The 23,801-nt window shown below is 48.2% G+C and overlaps 1 protein-coding gene and 1 long non-coding RNA gene across 4 annotated transcripts; one reads left to right on the forward strand and one right to left on the reverse strand.

Annotated features, from left to right (window-relative positions):
- Positions 1–317: 317 nt before the first annotated feature.
- On the reverse strand, positions 318–7,616 carry LOC125149629 (uncharacterized). The gene is made up of 3 exons (XR_007145987.1): positions 7,535–7,616; positions 5,422–5,486; positions 318–478 (listed from the first exon to the last, which is right to left on the reverse strand). It is a non-coding gene; the product is annotated as an uncharacterized LOC125149629 (long non-coding RNA).
- NIPSNAP1 (nipsnap homolog 1) lies at positions 7,551–23,734 on the forward strand. 3 transcript variants are annotated; one of them, XM_047828766.1, is made up of 10 exons: positions 7,551–7,736; positions 14,374–14,501; positions 14,700–14,745; positions 15,006–15,100; positions 18,485–18,555; positions 18,703–18,843; positions 19,164–19,195; positions 19,536–19,630; positions 20,782–20,865; positions 22,574–23,734. In XM_047828766.1, the coding sequence occupies exons 1-10, from the start codon at positions 7,645–7,647 to the stop codon at positions 22,636–22,638; spliced, it is 849 nt and encodes a 282-aa protein (XP_047684722.1). In that variant the 5' UTR covers positions 7,551–7,644; the 3' UTR covers positions 22,639–23,734. The 3 variants fall into 3 exon arrangements, with proteins under 3 accessions (XP_047684722.1, XP_047684721.1, XP_047684723.1); XM_047828765.1 differs by lacking the exon at positions 22,574–23,734 and having other exon boundaries at positions 20,782–21,859; XM_047828767.1 differs by lacking the exons at positions 19,164–19,195; positions 19,536–19,630.
- Positions 23,735–23,801: the final 67 nt, after the last annotated feature.

The raw sequence follows: 23,801 nt of genomic DNA on the forward strand, positions 1-23,801 counted from the left end.
CTCCCCTTCCAGGAAGAAGGGGGTTTGGGCTCAAAGTTCCAAGCTTCTAAAGTTTCATCTTTCTGATGACCCCACCCACTCCCTTCCAGGATCTCACCAGGCATTACCTCCTCAGAACAAAAGATGTTCCTGTCACCCAGGAAATACCAAGGGATTTTTGGAGCTCTGTGTCAGCAACCAGGGTCAAAGATCAAATATTTGAACAAAAGGTGCTGGTAGCACTCTCTTATCACTTGAAAAATGACAAGGGTTCTAGGAGCTGTGCCAGAAACTGAGGGCATAGATGAAATATATAGTTTCTATTAATTCACAGGACACAATTCAGCTCATAGCATTCTCTTTCCAAGAGCAGACTCCAGGTGCTGTATTTATGCCAGTATAGCTGGGGAGGTCCAGGAAAGTCACATTTTCCAGGAAGGATGCCTTCTGTAAACTTTGCATGATTCAAAACTTTGTATTCCAAGATTCGTTTTTCCCCCTAGGAATGAATGTAAAGTAGGTGATGAAATGCACTCGCACAGCTCATAAATCTATGACTGTCTTACCCCATTTTTGCTTTTGGTGCTGCTTTGTATCTCTGCAGCATTATCTCTACCCACGGGTACTCTCCTAAATTGACAGCACTACCTGTTGAGGAGGTGATTCAGTCCTCTTCGTGGTGTTTTATCACATCCAGTATTTACTCCAAAGGTATTGATTTGGGGGTGTGTTTTTCAGCCCTCGCATCTCTACTTTGTAAATGTTTGAATGATGTTGTTATAGCTTTTTTAAGTGGTTTGTAATGAGAGTGAACGACAAAATAACAGCTTAATGGGCACAGAAAGCTGTTGCTAGAGTCCAAAGGATGTTAACAACAGTGTGATTTGTTGGGGTGCCTGGGTGGCTCAGTCGGTAAGCATCCAACTTTGGCTCGGGTCATGATATCATGGTTCTTGAGTTCGAGCCTCATGTCGGGCTCTGTGCTGACAGCTCAGAGCCTGGAGCCTGTTTCTGGTTGTGTGCCTCCCCCTCCCTCTGCTCCTACCCCACTCACACTCTGTCTTCTCTCAAAAACAAATAAATATTAAAAAAATTAAAAACAAAAAACAAAAAAACGACAGTGTGATTTGCTCAGCAAGGACACCGGTGGTCATTTGTTTTCCCCGCTACAGTGGCGCCGCCTTGTGGCAGTAGCATAAACACTTTTTAATCCATTCCATCTCCGTGGCTTTGAAGTTGTTCAATACCTAAGAAGTAGAATTGTTTCCTTTTCCTGGTGTTTGTGTGATTTCCAGTGTATACACAGAGTGTCAGTTTGTTAACATTTTTGTGGCACTACATCAAAGTCGCATAAGTCATATCTGCATATAATGCATACTACAGAAAGACTGGAACTTGGCAGTGTGGCTCATGCCCTAGCCAAAACATAAAAGCTTTCTTGTCCCTGTCACTCCTGTTTGGGGTCCTGTAGGAGCCAGGGGATGCAATTCTCAGAGAGCAGCTGGGCCTGAGCATAAAAGCCCATCAATAAGGAGCAGGTGACGCTGCCACAGCTGGGTAATTTGTCTCTTTGCTCTTCTGCAGCCTATTTGGTGATGATGTATTTGTCCCAGAGAATAGATGATGGCAGGTTTGTTCATATTTTACACTTATGAACCTGCCTGTTCCTCTCCTCCTGGCTCTGCCCATCTGTCTTTGTCCCTGGCTCCTCTCATTTCATTTCACAGATTGGGCAGCAGGCCTTGGCCATGAGTTATGAAGGTGGATTCTGTGAGGGCAGCTTTGGGAAGGGAGGGAGGGAGAAGAGATGGGTCAGCTCCCTGGAGAGAAGGGATGGATGGACAGGTTCAGGAGAAAGAGATGTCACAGACTCAGTAGTGAGTGGGAAGGGACCTGAGAGAGGAAGGGAGGGAGAGATCCTGGGGCAGAAGACAATGATGCTAGGGAGGCCTGCTCACAGAAGATGGTTTGGAATGCTGGGTCCAACCCCAATAATTAAGTTGGGCCTAGTGTAAAACCTAATTGTGGTAGCCATCCTCCCAGGTGGCCCCCGTGACTCATGTTGGTATTCACACCCTTGTGAAGCCCCCTCCCACACTGATCAGGACCAACGTATATAACCAATGGGACGTGCAGAAATGATGAAGTGTGATTTCCAAGGCCAGGTCATGAAAGTCCTTGGAGATTCCACTTTACTCTCTCTTGGATCACTTGCTCTGGGGTAATCCCACTGCTATGTGGTAAAGACACCCAAGAAGTGCCTGGAAAAGTCCATGGGGCAAGGAACTGAGGTCCCAAGCCAACACAGAGCAATCACTTGTCAGGCGTGTGAGCAATCTACCTTGGAAGTAGATTCAACAGCCCCAGTCAAGCCTTCAGATGACCACAGCCCAAGCTGACATCTTTTTTATTTTTAATTTGTTTGTTTATTTATTTAATCTCTACAGCCAACATGGGGCTCGAACTCATAACCTCATGATCAAGAGTTGCATGCTCTAGTGACTGAGTCAGCCAGGAGCCCCCCAAAGCGGACATTTTGACTGCAGCATTGTGGGAGACCCTGAGCCAGAACCAGTCCAGCTGACCACTCACTCATGAATTTCTGACCTGTTTGGACATGTGGGATGATAATTGTTTATTGTTCCAAGTTGCTAGATTTTGAGGGTAATTTATTCCACAGTAATTGGAAATGGTCTAATTCCTTATTTGTAGAACTGTCATTCAGCATCTCTCTGGTTTGCCGCTCAGAATGCACAGTCATGGGACAGGGACCCATTCATGACAGGTGCTCAGTTAACCAGCATTGCATGTTACTGAGTGTCACAAAGAGAACCCCTGTGCCTTACTTATTCAAGCAGGGTAAATGGAGTTAGTTAAGCAAGGAGAAGGTTCTGGGATGGAGTAGGTATGTATTGTGAGGAGAGGGATAGGGCCACAATTAGGATGATCAAATCTTCTGGTTTCCCTGGGACAGAGGGGTTTTCTGAATGGAGGATTTTCGGTGCTAAAACTGGGAAAGTCTAGGGGAAGCTGAAATGAGTTGGTCACCCTAGCTGGGGTTGGGATGGGGTTAGGGTTTCAAAGCTGCACTTCCAGTAAGCTGCCACACTGTGGTTCATATGACATGGGAAGGGAGATCTGTCTGACCAGGAGAGATGGTCAGGGGTGGGAGCTTGCTTCTGGAGCTGCCTGGTTTCATCCTCTTGCCCCACTTACGTGGAGGGAGATGGGAAAACCCTCTTACAAGTGTCAGACCAGTGTAAGGAGGCTGCAGGTCAGCCCTCCCTTCTTCTCCTCAGCAGAGGGGGCCAGAAACATCTAGAATTTGGTGAAGATTCTCACCCTAGACCAGGAGGGCCAGCCCCTTTCTGTCCATGGGTCCTGGATTCCTGTGGTTTCATTACCAAATGCCTTCTACCACACAGCCAAAAAAAAAATCAGTGACTGGTCACCAAGGCTGCCTGCTCCATTGTTAGAGAGGTATTTCCTTGTACTGACTGAGGAGCTGCTACCAAATAACCCCCACTCTTTGATTGTATTTGATTCTGCTTGCTTTTTTTTTTTTTAATTTTAGAGAGGGGAGAGGGGCAGAGGGAGAGGGAGAGAATCTCAAGCAGGATCCACGCTTAGCGAGGAGCCTGATGCAAGGCTCAATTTCATGATCACAAGATCACGACCTGAGCCGAAATCAAGAGTCAATTGCTCAACTGAATGAGCCACCCAGGCACCCCATGTGCTAAAATTTCTAACCTGTTTCTTCATGGCAGCCTTTTCACATACTATGCAACATTGCTTTCTCTGCCTCAGGTTCCCTTTGCCCTGCTCCCTTCTCCTGGCAAACCCTCTCTGCGTATTGTTTCAAGCTTAGGTCCAAAGTCAGGCCTCCTGGGAGGTCCGATGGAGCCAGTCGCTTCCGCCTCTCCAGGTCTGCCACACTCAGAGTCTAAGGGAAGGGCAGCTCTATGGCATGACACCAGTGACATCTCCATCTACCCATCTGGGCTTGTCCTGAGTGGCTGTGACTGGGGAGCCTCTGATCACACCAACTTCCAGAAGGGGGAGCTTATTCCCTGTTAGTCCCTCTGATAACCCCAAGGAGCCACTGGGCCCAGATGTGTCTCCAACACCTCTCTTTGTTCTTCTTTGTTAACACTAAGAGCAGGCCTCAGGCTCACAGTGTTCTGCCTTAGCTACAAGGCAGTGGCTGCAGTATTATTTCCACTGTATTTATTTGGATGATTCTGCCTGTTTATGAACAATTGATCCAGGTTTTCCATTTATCATGAGGATATGGCTTCCTTTTATCTATCTATCTATCTATCTATCTATCTATCTATCTATCCATCTATATTTTAGAGAGAGAGAGCACGTACAAGTGGGGGAGAGGAGCAGAGGAAGAGAGAGAGAGAATCTTAAGCAGGCTCCACACTCAGTGCAGAGCCTGCCGAAGGGCTCAATCATACTGGGATCATGACCTGAGCCAAAATCAAGAGTCAGATGTTCAACCAACTGAGCCACCCAGGTGCCCCTATCGTTTCCTTTTTAAAATAAGCTACACATATAATACATGTTAAGTTAGAAAACACAGGGGGAAAAAATCATAGTGCAAGACTCATTTTCTTATAGAAGTCATTACTGACCCTCAAGTCTATATGGGACCTCCCTTTTTCTCTTCCCCACACATTGTAAGTCCTTACAGCTCCTTGTACTTCTTCATAGTCTGTATTGCAATTGACAAAAATACTTTTGTGTGTATTTTTCACTTATTCAGTAAATATTTAATGTATCATGCAAGAGAAATGAGAGGAGAGAAGCTTAAGGCATCTGCCGTAAAGGGGCTCAAAGTCAGTGCTGATTTGATTTTGTCTCTCCTGCCAGATCTCAGGTCCCAAAAGGGCTGGGGGCTTGTTGTCCTGTCTACCTTTAGTGTTTCAGAGCTTAGCACAGCCAATAGCCAGGTAGACGTAGTATTTGCTGAATGATTAACAAAATTAATGCGTGCCCTCCACTCCCCCTTGCCAAGAACACCAGGAGGGAGACACTGGTCTGCAGCCAGTGGGTGGATATTCTTTGAGGAGGTGTACATGCAAACATCCATGTCCCTTTTGGCCCCTGGACCCCTCGTGGGGTCTGCAGGCTCTCCCCTCCTGCTGAGGTCTGTGACCTGGGGGATTGTGGACCGAGAAGGGATTAATTAGTTTGGAAAGCAGGCAAAAGAGCTGGGCAGGGCCAGAAGAGGGCATGGGGCCCCAGAATGTCTAGGCAGAGATGGTAAAATGGGATGAAAATAGAAAAGGAGATGGAGAGAAAATATACCTATGTCCTAGAGCCTTTTCCAACTGTCTGCAATTGTTGGGGTTTGCTCCTTTGATAAATGTGCTAAATACAGCCTGTGGATCCCTCCTCCCCAGAAAAACGCACAATTTCAGGGGGCCTACTGACCCTCTGCCACTAGTCCTTGAGTGCCCAATTAAGAATCCCTAGTATCAGAAAAAGATTCCATGCTCCTGGATAGGAAGAACAAATATTGTTAAAATGTCAATACTACCCAAAGCAATCTACATATTCAATGCAACACCTATCAAAATAACACCACCATTCTTCACAGAGCTAGAACAAACAATCCTAAAATTTGTATGGAACCAGAAAAGACCCCAAATAGCCAAAGCAATCTTGAAAAAGAAAATCAAAGCAGGAGGCATCACAATCCAGGACTTCAAGCTGTATTACAAAGTTGTAATCATCAAGACAGTGCAGAACTGGCACAAAAACAGACATTCAGATCAATGGAACAGAATAGAAAACCCAGAAATGGACTCACAAATGGATGACTAACTAATCTTTGACAAAGCAGGAAAGAATATCCAATGGAATAAAGACAGTCTCTCCAGCAAGTGGTGCTAGGAAAACTGGACAGCAGCGTGCAGAAAAATGAACCTGGACCACTTTCTTACAGCATACACAAAAATAAACTCAAAATGGATTAAAGACCTAAATGTAAGACAGGAAACCATCAAAATCCTCGAGGAGAAAAGCAGGCAAAAACCTCTTCGATCTTCTTACTCAACCTCTTCTTACTCAATATGTCTCCAGAGGCAAGGGAAACAAAAGCAAAAATGAACTATTGGGACCTCGTCAAAATAAAAAGCTTCTGCACAGTGAAGAAAACAATCAGCAAAACTAAAAGGCAACCTACAGAATGGGAGAAGATATTTGCAAATAACATATCAGATAAAGGGTTAGTATCCAAAATCTATAAAGAACTTATCAAACTCCACACCCAAAAAACAAATAATCTAGTGAAGAAATGGGCAAAAGACATGAATAGACACTTCTCCAAAGAAGACATCCAGATGGCCTACTGACACATGAAAAAATGCTCAACATCACTCAGCATCAGGGAAATACAAATCAAAACCACAATGAGATACCACCTCACACCTGTCAGAATTGCTAACCTTAACGACTCAGGCAACAACAGATGTTGGCGAGGATGTGGAGAAAGGGGATCTCTTTTGCACTGTTGGTGGGAATGCAAGCTGGTGCAGCCACTCTGGAAAACAGTATGGAAGTTCCTAAAAAAATTAAAAATAGAACTATCCTACAATGCAGCAATTGCATACTAGGTATTTATCCAAGGGATACAGGTATGCTGTTTCGAAGGGACACATGCACCCCAATGTTTATAGCAGCACTATCAACAATAGCCAAAGTATGGAAAGAGCCCAAATGTCCATCAACAGATGAGTGGATAAAGAAGATGTGGTATACATATACAATGGAGTATTACTCAGCAATCAAAAAGAATGAAATTTGCCATTTGCTGCTATGTGGATGGAACTAGAGGGTATTATGCTAAGCAAAATTAGTAGGAGAAAGAAAAATATCATATGACTTCATTCATACGAGGACTTTAAGATACAAAACAGACGAACATAAGGGAAGGGAAGCAAAAATAATATAAAAACAGGGAGGGGGACAAAACATAAGAGACTTTTTTTTTTTTTAACGTTTATTCATTTTTGTAAGACAGAGAGAGAGTGCGAATGCTGAAGGGGCAGAGAGAGAGGGAGACACAGAATTCGAAGCAGGCTCCAGGCTCCAAGCTGTCAGCACGGAGCCTGATGCGGGGCTCGAACTCACAGACTGCAAGATCATAACCTGAGCCGGAGTCGGCCGCCCAACCGACTGAGCCACCCAGGCACCCCAAGAGACTCTTAAATATGGAGAACAAACAGAGGGTTGCCAAAGGGGTTGTGAGATGGGGGATGGGCTAAATGGGTAAGGGGCATTAAGGAATCTACTGAAATCATTGTTGCACTATGTGATAACTAACTTGAATATAAATTAAAAAAAAAAACAAAACCAAGAATCCCTAGTGCCATTGTTCCATGCTCCCATTTTACCGAGGTGGACACTGAGGCCCAGAGTGGGCAAAGGCCTTGGTCAAGGTCACAGAGCAAGTCACTACCAGAGCTGCAGGAGTTCTGAAAACAAAAGTCTGACTTCAGCTCTAACTCTGTGGAGTTGGGGGACGCCCGGCGGGAACGCCCACCTGGTTGCTTGCAGAAGGAAGCGGTCTACGCGGTGGGGCGGGGCTTACTCACGCCCCGCCCCGTCGCCGGTTTCGGGGCGGGGGCTTCCTTCAACCTGCGCCGCTCCAACATGGCTCCGCGGCTGTGCAGCATCTCTGCGGCGACACGACGGTTGATGGGGCGCCCGAAGCCCCGAGCAGGGGACCTTGCGGCTGCCGCGCGGTGAGAGCCGGGGCAGGGATGGGGGAGCGCTTCGCGCGCGCGGGGAGTGCTGGGGAGGGGACCAGGGTCTTGGTCAGAGGAATGGACAGACTCCGGCTTGGAATCTATATGGGTTAGAGGCGGGAGCAAGATCTAGGCCTAGGGAAGAGCTCTCAGCAAAGAATGGGGGAAATGGTAAAGGTAGGCGCAGGGTCTTTGTCCTAATGGATACCTGGCTCTGGGCGCAGGATGAAAGATGGGGTGAATGAGAGGGACATGCCCTGGGCCCTGGAGAGTGGGAGCCGGGCAGAGGGCAGGAGTGGCTTCTTTTCTAGGCCTTTGAGATGATTGTGAAATAACACCTACTGGGGCCTTCTAGCAGAGGCAGCTCCTCCCTCGGAAGTTCTGGGGGGAAGAGATACGGATAGCAATAGGGGACCCCCAAAGGCCATGGCTACACAGACCCTTTGCTCCCCTATCCTGAACAGTACAGGTGGGGCAAAGGAGGCCTGGGAAGGGATGGGAGTTGCCCAAGGTCACTCCCTCTGGTGTCCGGAGGTGGCATTGGGTCCGGACCCAGGTCTCCTGACAGTGCTCTTTGCACCACAACTGGTGGCCTCCTGGGAGAGGCAGTTCTCTCAGCCTGGGCTTTTGTTTGGGCCCTGCTCTGGACTGAGGCAGGGCTTGGCCTCCTTGAACAGCCCTGGGCGGCCCCTCCCTCCTGCGTCTCCAGCGGCCTGTACTTTCCCCATCCCCTCATCACCCTCTATACACACTTGCTTGTCTGCCCGACTAGCCTGTCATGTCATTTTTCTGTTAATCCAGCCCCTAGCACAGGGTTCAGGACAGTGTGTGCTCAAGAACATATTGCTACAGAAGTGAAGACACCTGTCTCCCCACCTGTGTGCGGAAAAGAAGCAGGGGGCCCTCCTCTCCAGCAGCCTAGGCTTGAAGCTTCAGAGTTCTGTGAGACCTTGCCATGAGATCTTAGAGCACTGTGCACTGTGGCTCATGGGTCGTTGGGAAAGAGGAGCTGAGTGTGTTCCCCCCACCCTGTCTGCCCAATAATTGGGGAGAAAGCCGGTATCATGGAAAGAGCCTGGAGTTTAGCGCCAGCATATCTAACTCAGCCTTTCTTAGTGGGGTGAGTCGTTTGTCCTCTTGAAGTCTCAGATTCCTCATCTGCAAAAGGGATGATAAAATAGTCTGTATCTCATAGAGCTGTTGAGGGTGAAAAAGGCCATGTATGTGAGGCTTCTAGCCCCTGGTAAACATGCAACAGATATTGCCCTTGTTCTAACAGTTTCTGCACGAACTCCCCATAGTATCAGGGCTGAAATGGCCTTGGGGAGATCATCTTCTGTGAGCTCCTTGTTTTCCAGATGAGGAAATCGAGGCTGGGATTGGGACCTCACTTCCCCAGGGTACCAGAATCGGTAGGTGGTAGAGCCATTTGTGTGGCAAATATCCAGAGACCACAAAAGGAGCGTGGGACATAAGGCAGCCTGCTGCTCCTCACTTACTCACTTGACTTGGGCACTAGAACCTCTGTGAACCTCGGTTTCCTTCTCTGTAAAGTGGTGATGATGATCTGCTGGGCGTTTTTGCAGGCTTGCTGTGAAGGCTCTTGGACTAATGCTTCCCACGTCGCTCAGGGACTGCTTTACAGTTACTTATGCCTTTTAGATACCTGGGAACATCCCCTCCTGTTGACCTTTAGGCCACCCCATATCTCTCTGGAGTCACTAGAGGGACAGGTAGCAGCCTTTCTGACCTCCGAGGTTTGGGGACTGCTGGGATGGAGATAAGAGTGTGGGCTTTAAAGTCAGATGGATGTGGGTTGGAATCCTCTCGGCCATTAACCATCCTTGAGCTTCATTTTTCTCAAATATGTGTCATGCAAATTAGCACATAGTAATTGCTCAATAAACAGCAGTTGTTACTACTGCTGTACCAGTAATCCTGTTAACGGAACTTTAGTTCTCTTATTTTTATTACTGTTATTATTATGCTTTATTTAAGTAAGCTCTACACTCAATATGGGGCACTTGAACTCACTATCCCAAGATCAAGAGTCACATGCTCTACTGACTGAGCCAGCCAGGTGCTCCAGAACTTCAGTTCTTTTATTTATTTATTTATTTATTTATTTATCTAATGTTTATTTATTTTTGAGAGAGAGAGCATGTGCACGCAAGTGGGGCAGAGGCAGAGAGAGTGGGAGACAGAGGATCTGAATCAGGCTCTGCGCTGACAGCAGAGAGCCTTACATGAGGCTCGGTCTCACAAACCGTGAGATCGTGACCTAAGCTGAAGTTGGCCGCTTAACTGACTAAGTCACCCAGGCACCCCCAGAACTTCAGTTCTTTTAGCTCTTATGTATGTCTTCTAAACATACACCTCTGGAATAATCAAGCAGATACATGGTCCTTTCTAAAGTCAGCCAACTCAGGGGTGCCTGGGTGGCTCAGGCAGTTGAGTGTCCAACTTCGGCTCAGGTCATGATCTTGTGGTTCTGGAGTTCGAGCCATGCGTCAGGCTTCGTGCTGACAGCTCAGAGCCTAGAGCCTGCCTCGGATTCTGTGTGTGTCTTTCTGTCCCTCCCCTGCTTGCATGTGCGCTCTCTCTCACTCTCTCTCTCTCTCAAAAATAAACATTAATAAATCAAATAAATAAATACATAAATACATAAAATCAGCCAACTCAAAACACAAGAGTGTTTCAGAGTGTGTATAGAGCTGAGAACATTCTGGAGCAATTTCATTTTGCAGGGTCTCGGATTGTTGATCACTATGGAGAGTGCAAATGTGACATCTACCGAAAAGTTCTCACCTGAGACAAATATTTGTTGAGCAACTCCCAAGCCAAAAGCACTGTGCTTTGTACCCTGGGGGGGATGGGAGGACATTAGTGGCTTCCAGTGTGGCTGGGGAGATAAGACATACTTCTATGAAAAGGATGAAAGGGCCCAGGGAGAAATAAGAGAGGTGTCTTTATGGAAGGGGCTAAAACTGGTCCATCCGGACAGATCTTTCCTGCAGAGTATACAAAGCTGTGTTGTGTTTTTCTAGGCCTAAGAGGCATTCTTAATATAGTTTAGATACCAAAATCTTTGGCATTTCTGAGATTACATTGGCGGGGGGGCGGAGGGGGAGGGAAAGAAATTAGGACTGTTCTAGAGCACTGATCCTTAAAGTTGAGCAGTCCCCTGGTGGGCTTGTTAAAACCCAGATTGCTAGGCCCACCCCCAGAGTTTTTGCTGCTGTATGTCTAGGATGGGCCCTGAGAATCTCTCAGATGACATTATTAGTGGTGGGTTTCAGAACCACTGGGATAGGGAATCTTGGATCTGTGGAAAGCTTGGCAAAGTACATGAGAGCTAGAATTCCAAGTGGAGACATCCAGCCTTTGTTTTGTACACAGTGGGGAGCCACAGAAGACTTTAGAGCAGAGCAATAGCATCATCCAAATGGTGCTTTACAAAGATGGATGGGCAGATTAGGAAAAGTGGGGAAAGAGTGGGAGCTGGGAGATGAGTTAGGAAGTTTGGTAGGAACAGTGATGTTAGTTGCACTATCTTGTCAGGCCCTTTCTCTAAAAGATCCATCCTAACGCCCCTATTTTACAGATGAGGAATATAAAGCTCGAAGAGATGAAGCTGAGCTGAGATTAGAACCTGGATTCATCCAGAACCTGTGCTCTTAAGCACTAATTCTGCTGGTGGTGGTGGGGAGGGAAAGGGACCCTGAGCCCTGCGTCCACACTCTGAACCACCCTTCCTTTAATTTATTTCCTTCCAACTTTCATCATCTTCAAGCGGCTCTGTCTTAGTGTCCCCTCACTCCTTCATTTGTTTCCCAGACACAGACTGAGCACGTGTCAGGTGCCCAGCACCATTCCAGGCAGTGGGAATACAAGGGACAGATAAGATCCCTGTCCATCTGGGGCTGCTTCTACTGGAGCAGACAACAAACAAGGCATATAATAAGGGGGAAAAAAGTATAATGTGATAGAAGGAGCTACAGAAACAGAGAGCAGGGTGAGAGGGGTCAGGGAGTTCAGGGGCAGGAGAATGTTACGATTTCACTGAGAAAATGAAATTTGAATTCTTGAAAATGTGAACCTATGGACACTGGCTTGGAGTTCAGACCCTGTCCTGGGATCTTGGACAGGTCCCATCTTGGGTTTTGCCTGAGAAAAGATCTTTAGAGATAGGTTGCTTTAGCCTGCTCATTTGACACACGGGGAAACTGAGGTCCATAGGCATAAAAGATGAGAGAGTTGTGGGAAGAGATGGGAGCCCATCAGAGCTCCTGGATTCCCCTGCCACTCCCCTGGAGTGAAGAGCATTCTAGCCCCCAGGCTCTGTCTCCAAGGGCTGACCTCCTGGCTGTTTATCTTGGTCAGTACTGATGTTAATAAATTACTCAAAGCCCAGTCCTGGAGCAAAGGTCTTGGTTGACAGTGAGTAGGAGCCATTGTTTTCCCTGCCACCACCCCTTCCAAGGGAAGCATCCCCTCTATATTCAAATCAAAGGTCGGATCTCTCTGCCAGTGGCTTTGTTGAAACACCTGGTTCTTCACAGTATCTGCCTGATGCTCCCCAAGTCAGTGCTCAAACTGGAGGTGGGAGCCAACTTTGGAGGAAAGAGTTCTGGGTTTCTTCTTGCCTCAGCTCTGCCCCTGATTTACCATATGACCTTGGGCAAGTTCCTTAACCCCCTGACTATTTTCACATCTCAAAAATGGGGACCCTAATAGTATCAACCCTATGTCAACATTACGTAGATGCAGCAGGATCATGCTTCTGACAAGTTGATCACAGATCCCTGACACAGATGATGTCCTCAGCTAAAGTATCTATAGCGAAGCTATATTCTGGTCCCCAAATTTCATAGAACCACACTGCCCATCTGATGATAATTGCCTTTTTTTTTAAATGTTTATTTATTTTGAGAGTGCACGCACAAGCGGGGGGGTGGGTCACAGAGAGAGGGAGAGAGATCTGAATCAGGCTCCGCTCTCAGCGCAGAACTGGACATGTGGCTCCATCTCACAACCATGAGATGAGATCATGACCTGAGCTGAAATCAAGAGTTGGGCACTCAACCAACTGAGCTACCCAGGCACCCCGATGATAATCATCTTTTTTGTTCTTTGTTAATGAAACAAATACATGCACAATGACAGAAAGCCTGTGAATTCAGAAACACTTTAAACAATTTTATTTTTTTAGCTTTCCAAAAAGCTTTAGTGAGTAAAGAAAAATTTAAGCATCTTCTCCCCTCTCCCAGGTAAGCAGTATTTGGTTTGGGACAAATCCTCATTCATCTTTTTCTGTGTTCATATAAATGGTTTACTACTTTAAGATGCTTTTTTAACTTCATCAGTCTCAGTGGCTGCTCCATATTTTGGAAAAAAATAATACTTTGATTTGCCAAGACATTTATTCTAGCCACAGAAAAAGATCGAAAAAGTACACTTGCTGGCACTTAAGGGCCAGGCTCTCTGGCTAGAAATCATCCAACATGAGAATTGCTTTTCAGGCCTGTGGAAATTGCTTTCCACAGATCAGTGGTACAAGTTGTACCACTGCTATTAAGCAAAAAGATTTATAGCCTCTGGCCACCTAAAAAAAAAAAAAAAAAAAAGCCCGCCCCTGCTGGGACCTTGTGTGGGAAGTATAGTTAGGGTATGGCAGGACCAGGTGGCAGGTCCCCTGCTCTGAACAGAGTACTTCATTCCTTTGTTCATTTTTCAGGGCACCTTAGCCAAGCACACTGGGTGGATAATGTCAATTAAATGTTGCCTGGATGAATGAATGAGTCTTGCCTTGCAATGCCTTTTTACCCTATCTGCTGTTATCTGCCAAATCAGCCCTGGAGATTCAGAGATTGGTCAGATCACCTCCTCTGGAGAGTTTGCCCAGACTTCCAGAGGCTTGCTCACCTAGGCTCTCCCAGATACCTCTGGCTATAATTATGTTCCAAAGCCTGTTTTTTCCAGTGGACTGTGACTTCTTCAAGGACAAAGCTTATTTTTCTTTGGCTCTCCATTTATGGGGACTGGGAAGAGGCACAGGCCAAGTGTAGTGTGGGCACTGGGGAGCACAATGAGTGTAACCTTCTGTCAGAGGGGACAGAAATTGCCAAGAAAGCACTGAGTAAAAGAGCCTGGTATGTTCAGGGAGGAGCACATCTGGGTGGAGTACACAGGTTGGAGGGAGGGGACAGCAAGGAAGGCTGGTAAGATACATTGCACTGTCAGGTTTTGGACATCAGGCAAGGTGGCTTTAGGGTTGATCTTCTTGGCAAGAGGCTGCAGATGTGTGCCCCAAGGAACCTCTTGGAAAGGGAAAAGTGGAGGGAGGGAGGAGAGAGGTGGGAGGTGGGGCTCTTCCCCTGGCCTCCTGAGGCCTTGCAAAACTTTAAGAAGCAAAGTGGGTAGCCATGACCTCTGTAAAAGGGACCAGGTCTGCTCAGCTGACTCCAGTGACATTTTAAACTCTGGGTCTGCCACTGGATTCTTTGGCTCCATTCCTAGAAATATGGGTTCCTCAGGACATCTGAGGGATGGGGGAACAGGATATCGGAGCCGATGGAAAAGCCAGGGCTCCCCCCCCCCCCCGCTTGTCCCCCTGAACTCCTCTGTCCTGCAGCTTCTATTCCAAGGACAATGAAGGTAGCTGGTTCCGCTCCCTCTTTGTGCACAAGGTGGATCCCCGGAAGGATGCCCACTCCACCCTGCTGTCCAAGAAGGAAACAAGCAATCTCTACAAGATCCAGTGTGAGTGGCTGCTGAGCCAGCCCGCCAGCCCTCCTGGGGCCTCTGGGGGCCCACAAGGCTTCAGCTGGGACAGGAGAGGGGCTGGGACATCCTGAGCTATCCTGGGAGCCCTGGCCCTGTGGGACGTCCCCCCACCCCAGTTCCCCACAGACACACACACACCCTGCTTCACCTTCCATTTTCTGTCCTCTGTTGCAGTTCACAATGTGAAGCCTGAGTGTCTGGATGCCTACAACAGCCTGACGTGAGCATCCTCCTCCATCTGCTCATCCCTCCCTGCTTGGGTTGGAGACTCCATCCCAGCCCCATTCTCCCTGCAGACATCTAGGAGATGTAGATGTCAGAGCCAGAAGTCCTAAAAATGTATTGTCCAGCCTCTGCATCTTAGAGATGGGGACACTCAGGCTCAGCCCTGAGGGCCTGAGTTGGAACCCTTATCTCAGGGACCCTGGTGGCTGATGTGAGCCCTCCTCCCTCTCTCTGTCCCCCTCCCCTCCACCCCAGGGAAGCTGTGCTGCCCAAGCTGCACCTGGATGAGGACTACCCCTGCTCACTCGTGGGCAACTGGAACACATGGTACGGGGAGCAGGACCAGGCAGGTGAGGTGCCCACCTCCCCAGTGCTACTCTCGCCCAGCCCGGATCTCTGACACCTGTCATGCCTAGCTACCTTCCACACCCTCCACAGTGGCACCCAGAGGGATCTTTCATAATGCAGTCCTCCTCAGCTTACTCTACTGCTTAGACACCTGTTGTGGCCCCTGTCTGCCCTCAGGGTGGCCCACGAGGCTCTGTGAGCCCTTCTCTGCCACATCCTCTTTGCTTGCTTCCTGTGCTCTCCCACTCAGGACTTCTTGCAGTTCTCCAGATTGACCATTTCACCCTCCACTTCCAGACTCTTGTTCCTGCTGTTTCTTCTGCTGGAAACATCCTTTTTCCCTTGCCCGCTTTACCTGGCTCACCCCTCTGCTCAACCTTTGTTTTGGTGTAGACCTCACCTCCTCCTAGAAGCCTTCCCTGATCCTCTCCACCTAAGCGGGGTCAGGCACCTCCCCTGACTTCCCTCTTCACAGCCCCAATCGTGCACCCCATATTGTGCTTGCTTGTTTCCCCATATAGGTGGTGAGTTCTGGGATGGAGGGGTCCCTGTCTGTCTTTACTACCGAATCCCCTATATGTAGCACATACTTATGGAATTCACAGAGGCTCTTGTCTGAGCTGGTTCCTTATAGCCTCCCAGAGGTCCCCGTAGCATGCACTATCCCTCCCCCAGAGACCCACCCTGCCCTTGGCACCAGCTGCTAGGCTGGCACACATAAATTTGACTCACAGTATCTCATTCACTCAAAGGGTCCCTGGTATTTAGACTGCACTGTCAGGGCAGTAGCCACTAACCACATGTAGCTATTTAAATTTAAATTAGTTAAAATTAGGGGCACCTGGGCAGCTCAGTTGGTTAAGTATCTGACTTCAGCTCGGGTCATGATCTCGCAGTTCGTGGGTTCATGTCAGACTCTGTGCTGACAGCTCAGACCCTGGAGCCTGCTTTAGATTCTGTGTCTGTGTCTCCGTCTCTCTCTGCCCCTCCCTCACTTGTGCCCCTTCCTTGGCTTGTAGATGCATCACCCCAGTCTCTGCCTCCGTTACCACATAGCATTCTCCCTGTGTACCTCCGTCTTCACATGGTGCCCTTTTTGTGTCTCTTTGTCTCTCAAAAATGAATAAACATTAAATTTTTTTTAATTAGTTAAAATTAAAGAAAAGGAAAAATTCAGTTCCTCAGTCACACTAACCACCTTTCAAGTGTCCACTGATAGACCCGTGTGGCTCGTGGCTACTGTGTTAGCACACCCATAAGACATTTCTATTGTAGCAAAAAGTCCTTTGGATATGCTGATTTAGACTCTGTATAGCACAGGGAGCTCTTCTGCAACAGTCCTGATAAAGGGTCTTCTAAGTGTTCCTTGAACACTCCTAGTAATGGGGAACTCACTCCGTAATAAGCAAACCTATCTCATCCTTCCACAGCCCTGATAATTGTATGTGTCTAAAAAAAAAAAATCAGTGTCTTACAGACAGATTCCCTTGATCATGTATTCTGTTTCTGTAACAGACATTGACACATTGCTAGGTGGATAAGAGAAGAGCAAACTGTCTTGAGCTTTAGCCCCTACCATTTTCCCATATTAGGGACAACTTAATCAGCTCTAGCTATAGTCCTTGGATTCTCTTAATTATTTGCTAGTTGGGAAATGAACTTTGAGGGATGGGTTCCTGAACTTTTAAAGCATGTCCTAAATTCTGTGTATCTTGAGGTGTCGTCCCTTGTGTAGAATCAGCTAGGGAGCAGAGACCCCCACCCCACCCCAAGCCATCCCCTAGAAGTAGGGCTCAAGAATCTACATTTTAATGGACGTAGAAGAACCGTTGATCTATCTCCTAGAGGGAGCACTGCAATTGTTAGAAAACTGTCTTTTCGTGGGCCTAGGATTCCTTTCCTGTAACTTTTCCCTATTGGTCCCCAGTATGATGTTTATCCCGCTTCTACTGGCAGCATTCCTGAGCTTGGTAGACTTCCATCCATATAGTATTTTTGCTGTTTCCCTTGGGAAAGAGGCCTTTAAACTCTCAGGTCAGACCATTTTGCAGATAGGAGAATCAAGGTATACAGATGGGGTCAGAAGGCAGGTAAGGGATAGGCTGGGGATGGGAAGGAACAAAAGTCTGTTTCCAAACCACTGGTCAGCCAACTGCCCTCAGCTCTAGTCTCCCTTTGGAGACCTTCCTCTCTCGACCTCAGCCATGCTCCCAAGGGTGACAAGACTGTTTCCTTTTTTCTCTTCCACCTTTATTATTGGAAGGTGTAGTAGTTTCCTACGGCTGCCATAACAAAGTGCCAACTACTAGGTGGCTTAAGACAACAAATTTATTCTCTCAAGTTCTGGAGCCCAGAGGTCTGAAATCTAGGTGTTGGCAGGGCCACGCTCTCTTTAAAGGCTTTTCTTGCCTTTTCCACCTTCTGGTTTTTGCTGGAAATCCTTGGCTTTCCTTGGCTTGTAGATGCATCACCCCAGTCTCTGCCTCCGTTACCACATAGCATTCTCCCTGTGTACCTCCGTCTTCACATGGTGCCCTTTTTGTGTCTGTGTCCAAGTCTCCCTCTTCATATGAGGACACCAGTCTTTGAATTTAGGTCCCACCAATATGACAGCATCTTAGCTTGATTATATCTACAAAGACCCTATTTCCAAATAAGGTCCTATTCTGAGGTTCTGGGTAGGCATAAACATAAGGGGCAGGGGAATACTATTTGACCCAGCGGAGGGGCTATGATAGAAAATTCAAACAGTACACAAGAGTTTTCAATAAAAAGCAAGCCTCCCTCCTGCCCACAATACCCGGGCCTCAATTCTCTGCCTCAGGGGCATCTTCTGTCACAATCTCTTGGGTCTCCAATGAGAGATGGTATAAAGACCAGCATCTCTGGATATGTCTCCCCACCCCTAAACACATGTGCTAGCATACTGTGCATGCTGTTCTGTTCCTTGGTTTCTTTCTTTCTTTTTTTTTTTTAATTCACTAAGAATGTTCCATCTCAGCCCATTAGGCCTACTCTCCCTTTTTGTCCATCCTGTCCCTCACAGGCCTGGTGTGCTGTTGCACCTTGGGTACAAGGACACACCTGATCCTCTTGTGCTATTTAAGGAAGATTGGGTGGAAACATTATTCCCATTTTCAAGATGAGGATGTCAAGGGCTGGGGGGGCGGGGTCAAAGGCCACCTGGCAGACCTGGAGTTCAAACCTAGGCCTCCTGGGCTTGTGTCTGGGAAAATCCCCTGTCTAGCACTGTCTCTTACTAGGGCAAAGGGAACTCAGCTGGAGACTGCCCCATCTCATACACACTTAGCCAGCCTTAGGGTAAGCAGGGCAGGGTCCCAGCAGCCCCCTGACCTGTACCTCCTATTTTCCTCACCCCCCAACAGTACACCTGTGGCGATTCTCAGGTGGCTACCCAGCCCTCATGGACTGCATGAACAAACTCAAAAACAACAAGGTATGTCGGCATCTGTTCCACAAACCTCTCTGGAATATTGGCTCTGGCTCAGCCCTGTGCTGGGGGCTGCTACCACTACCCCATGAGATACACCGCCAGGGTGGGGGGCTCTTCGTGGCTGCCATGCCCAGACTGCCACACCCACAGGAGTACCTGGAGTTCCGAAAGGAGCGGAGCCAGATGCTGCTGTCCAGGAGAAACCAGATGCTCCTTGAATTCAGCTTCTGGAATGAGCCACAGCCCAGAGCAGGCCCCAACATCTATGAGCTGAGGACATACAAACTCAAGGTGCCTCCTCCCAACCAGATCCCTGCCTGCCTCCCACCTTCCCTGCTGTGGTGGTGCTTTACAGATACACCAACGTGGGTGGGTCCTGTGCCCCAGCACCCAGACTGGGGCTTCTGGCCTCTCCCTCCCTATGGGTTCAGAATAGAGGTATGTACACACGTGTGCACACATGCACACCCAGGTGCAAGTCAGGACCCTTGAATGAGGCCAAGTGGCCCCTGGGGTTGGGGAGACATAACAGTTTCCCCCCTCTACCCAGCCGTGACATTTGGAATCTGAGATGGGGCTCATTTCCACTCTTTCCCCTGGTTCTCTTTCAGCCAGGAACCATGATTGAGTGGGGGAACAACTGGTGAGTGGCAGTGCCTGGGGTTGGGGGGACCTTGCCTTCCTATCCTGCTTAGTTCCCTGGCATCCCACCTTTCCCAGGGCCATATGTCAGGGAACCCGGCATCCTCTGCTCCTTGTGGATCCAGGAGAAGGATCCAACCAGGATGTGAACCCTCTTCTAGCAGAATACCCAGCCCACGGCTGTACCTCTGTCACCCCCTTCCCTGATCATCTCTGAGAACTGGGGGGTCCTACCTCAGGCTCCTCCCTTGAGGTGTAGCTAAGAAATCAGCCTGGTGACACCTCATAGGGCCCTTTGCACTCGCCCTGGCCCCTGCTCCACACTCTTCTGCTGTCCCTAGGGCGCGGGCCATCAAGTACCGGCAAGAGAACCAGGAGGCAGTGGGCGGCTTCTTCTCGCAGATAGGCGAGCTCTACGTTGTGCACCATCTCTGGGGTAGGCTGGGAACCCTCCAGGGGCCCTCTGCTTGTCCCGTTTCTCCATTGTCACTCTATATAGACAACGCAAATATATTAGTGCCCTTTTGAGCTTATGTTCCAGCAGAGGGGGACACCACCTCAAACATAAACTAACACAAAAACATCATTTTGGGTTATCACAAATAATGAAGACGCAGGGGAAAATGATGAAACAAACGGGAATGACTTGGATAGACAAAGAAGGCCTCTCTGAGGAGGTAAAATGTTAGCTCTGCTAAAGGATGAGAAGGAGCCAGCTTGTGAATTGCCAGGGAAAGGCATTCTAAGTAGAGGGAACAACATGTGCAAAGGCCCTGTGGTGGAGAAAACGCCTTCAGGGTTTTGAAGAGTGCAGAGGAGGCCAGTGTGGAGATAGGGATGGGTGTGAGGAGATGGGGACAGACTAGATCAGGCTGGGCCTTGCAGGTTGTGGAGACAAGTGGGATTTATTCTAAATGCAGTGGGAGGCTGCTGCAGCATTTTAAGCACATGACCTGATTTGTATTCCACTATGATTGCTCTGGTTGCCATGTGCTTTGCTGGAGAGAGTTTGTAGGGGAACAAGAAAGGCAGTGGGGCATCAGGAGATGGTTATACTCGTTCAGGCGGATGGGTTCAGGAGGATGGTGGCCTGGCCTAATGTGGTGGCAGCGAGGATGCTGAAAAGGCCACAGATTCATTAGTCTGGAAGTGAGGCCAGTGGGCTTTGTGGATGAATTGTCTGTGTGGGGTGAGGCAGGGAGAGAACTCCAGATTCCTGCTTCAGCAGCTAGCTATGTGTCTCTTACTGAGACCCTGGGAAGGCAGGTTGAGGGAGTCAAGAGTGTAATCTTGGCCCTTGGAAATGTTGCCTTTAAAGTGCTGTCACATCCAAGTGGAGACACAAGTGGACACCAGATATATGGCTCTGGAGCCCAAGGGAGAGTTCTGGGCTGGAAATAGAAAGGTGGATGTTGTCAACAAATGTACAATTGGATGAGATCGTCAGAGCAGACAGTGTGTGGTAACAGTCTGAGGCACTGGGGAGAGACAGCAGGACAGGGTTTGGGGCAATGGGAAGAGGGCTCTGTGCTAGGTATAGAACCAGATCCTCTATGCCCACGGAATGAGCCAATGCCTTTCCTACAGCCTATAAAGACCTACAGTCTCGGGAGGAGACTCGAAATGCTGCCTGGAGGAAGAGGGGCTGGGACCAAAATGTCTACTACACAGGTGAGTGCTTCTGCTGGGGCATCAGCCTAGCCCTTGGAGGTCATCTGCCAAGAGTCCAATCTGAGGATAGAATCCCCTCTGCAAGGAAATCGAGCCTCACTTGATTACCTCTAGTGCTAGGAAGCTTTTAAGACAGTGAGTAGGTTTCGATCTTGGTGGCACACTCCATGTGATTTAGGCAGTGGGTCTAGGTGAGTGCCTCAGGGGACGAAAACACAGGTGGTCCCAATGCACTGTGGCCTCAGACATGGTTCTTCATACTGAGGGCTCATCTCTAAGATGGTGATGGTGCCTCCCTTGGAGGGCTGGATGGAAGATTCTAGGAGCTAATTTCTGGAAAGTGCTTCCAGACTGGCACAGAGGAAGTGCAAATTTTTTGAGCAAATTTTTTATTCTCCATGTTTGCTACCTTGCGGGGACCCCAGAGAACCACGTGAAGTCAGCAAGTGTTGATTGTGTGCCAGGGACTGCAGTGGGTGGCTGGCTGGGGGACACAGAATGAACAGAAGAAGCCTGTTCCCCCCCCTTGAGCTTACAGTTAAGGATCCACACTTACCAGCTGGTGTGGGGGGAAATGCATCTCCTGAAGTAATTAGCAGGAGCATCAGTCTTGAAAGTGTGGTGCTGAATGACAGTATCAGTATCTCCTGGAAGCTTGTTAAAAATGCCAAATCTCAACCCCCACCCCCAGCTGCTGAATCAGAATCTGCACTTTAACAAGAACTGGAGGTAATTGGTAAAGTTTGAACAACTCTGAGCAAGAGGAGTCTAACCTCCTGGGTGACCTTGTGCTGACCTATGGACTGCAGCCTCCCCATCTATAAAATGAATCTGTTGAACCAAATCAGTGTTTTGCAAACGTTAGCCACTTGAGGACACCCTCATAGCTTTTATCCTCCTTGTATACTATGGCAATAATTATTTTCTTGATAATGAAAAAAAAATTTTTTTTAATGTTTATTTATTTCTGAGAGAGAGAAACACAGAGCATGAGCAGGGAAGGGGCAGAGAGAGAGAGGGAGATACAGGCTCCAGGCTCTGAGCTGTCAGCACAGCACAGAGCCTGACGTGGGACTCGAACCCACAAACCATGAGATCAAGACCTGAGCTGAAGTCAGGCGCTTAACTGACTGAGCCACCCAGGTGCCCTTGATATTTTTCTTTAAATCCCCCTACTTCTACACCTAGCTTTTGTTCTAAGCAATATCTGCAAAATCACTTTTTGCTTATTCTCTCACCTATACAGGAACATAAATATATAATTATGAAACTTTAAGAATGTTGCATCTCACCACCACCCAAGTCCCCTCTTATCCCACAATTGGGTGCTCTCTGTTCTAGGAAGGCAGTGGGGCTTTCCCTGTCTCAGCATCCTAAGCCACCTCCTCCTTTTTTTTTAAATTTAATTTATTTTTTAATTTTTTTAATGTTTTTATTTATTTGAGAGACAGAGAGAGACAGAGCATGAGCAGGGGAGGAGCAGAGAGAGAGGGAGACACAGAATCCGAAGCAGGCTCCAGGCTCTGAGCTGTCAGCACAGAGCCCGACAAGGGGCTCAAACCCTCGGACTGTGAGATCGTGACCTGAGCTGAAGTCGGACGCCTAACCAACTGAACCACCCAGGCGCCCCCTCCTCCTCCTTCAAAGTCCAGTTTTGGGGGTTGGTTTGCCTCTGCCCCCTCTGTGACCTCTGTTTCTCTCTCCACAGTCCCACTGGTGCGACACATGGAGTCTCGGATCATGATCCCTTTGAAGATCTCGCCTCTCCAGTGATGCTGCCGCTGCCTCTGCCTCCTTCCCCTTCTCCCTCAGGGCAGCCAATGGACAGAGGAGATCACAGTCCTGCTGTCTTGGTTTTCTTTCGGATGTGGGATGACTCTGGGGGTTCGTGCTCAGCTCAGACAAAGGGGAAGCTGAAGGATGACAGGGTTCTGAGGACTTGCAGCTCTGCCCAGGCCCTTCCCACCTTCCCTGCCCACCCCTTCCCCTGTGCTGGAAGCAGTTTTTAGTTTCTCTGATGAAAAACAGCAACCTTTTATGTATTCTCACATTGCCCCCTAAGATTCCTCATCTCAAGGCCACCAGTCCCTAGTTATCACCATGGAAGCCCTCAGTTTAGCTTTACTTACACAAAAGGTAGTGTGTCCAGTGGTTAGAGTGGGGTGGGGAGGAAGGAAGTCAGACCAGGCCTCGTTGTCTGGAATTCCCTGGTCTCCACTGGGCCACCCACTTGCTGGATAGTCTGAGCCAAGTCCCTCTTGTCAGGGAAAAGCCTAAAACTGCCTCAAGAAGTACAGGGGAAAACCCTAAAGTTAGCAAATTCAGCGTGAGATCCTACATATTCCATTGAGAAAGGCTGGGAAAAGGGATGGAGCTGGGAAAGATCTGGGTCACAGAATGGAACATGAACTTAGAAGGTAGAACATAGAATTCAGACCTTGGATTTGAACTGCAGAATTTGGAATACAGAATCGGGAAGATAGAACAGAGGTTACAGAAGACCACCTGGGAAGGGGTTCCCAGTACAAGACAGAAAGAGGCTCATCTCTTTCTTCCTACATAATGAGATGGAGAACTTGACTGTGTAGCTCCAGCACTGCTGTGTAGGGAGAGTCTCCTCCCCTTTTTCACTCCTGCAGGCTAAGGAGAGGGCCAGGGCCTGTATTTCCCTCACCCTGCAATTCCTTTTCTCTCTTCATATTCTATTAGCCCAACCCTCATTCTACTGGGCCACTGGGTATGTGGAGTGGGGTCAGGGACTTCAGTGATCCCCACACCTCATCAACCTCTAGGTAGCTTGATTCTGTCTCCCTTTCAGGAAAACTTATGCTGGAGTCACTGATGGAACCAATTAAAAATTTACTATAAACCGTGGTGTGTGTGTGTGTGTGTGTGTGTGTGTGTGTGTGTGTGTGTGTGTGTGTGTGTGTTTCATC

This window comes from Prionailurus viverrinus, chromosome D3 (genome assembly GCF_022837055.1).
Source record: "Prionailurus viverrinus isolate Anna chromosome D3, UM_Priviv_1.0, whole genome shotgun sequence".
Lineage (NCBI taxonomy): Eukaryota > Metazoa > Chordata > Mammalia > Carnivora > Felidae > Prionailurus > Prionailurus viverrinus.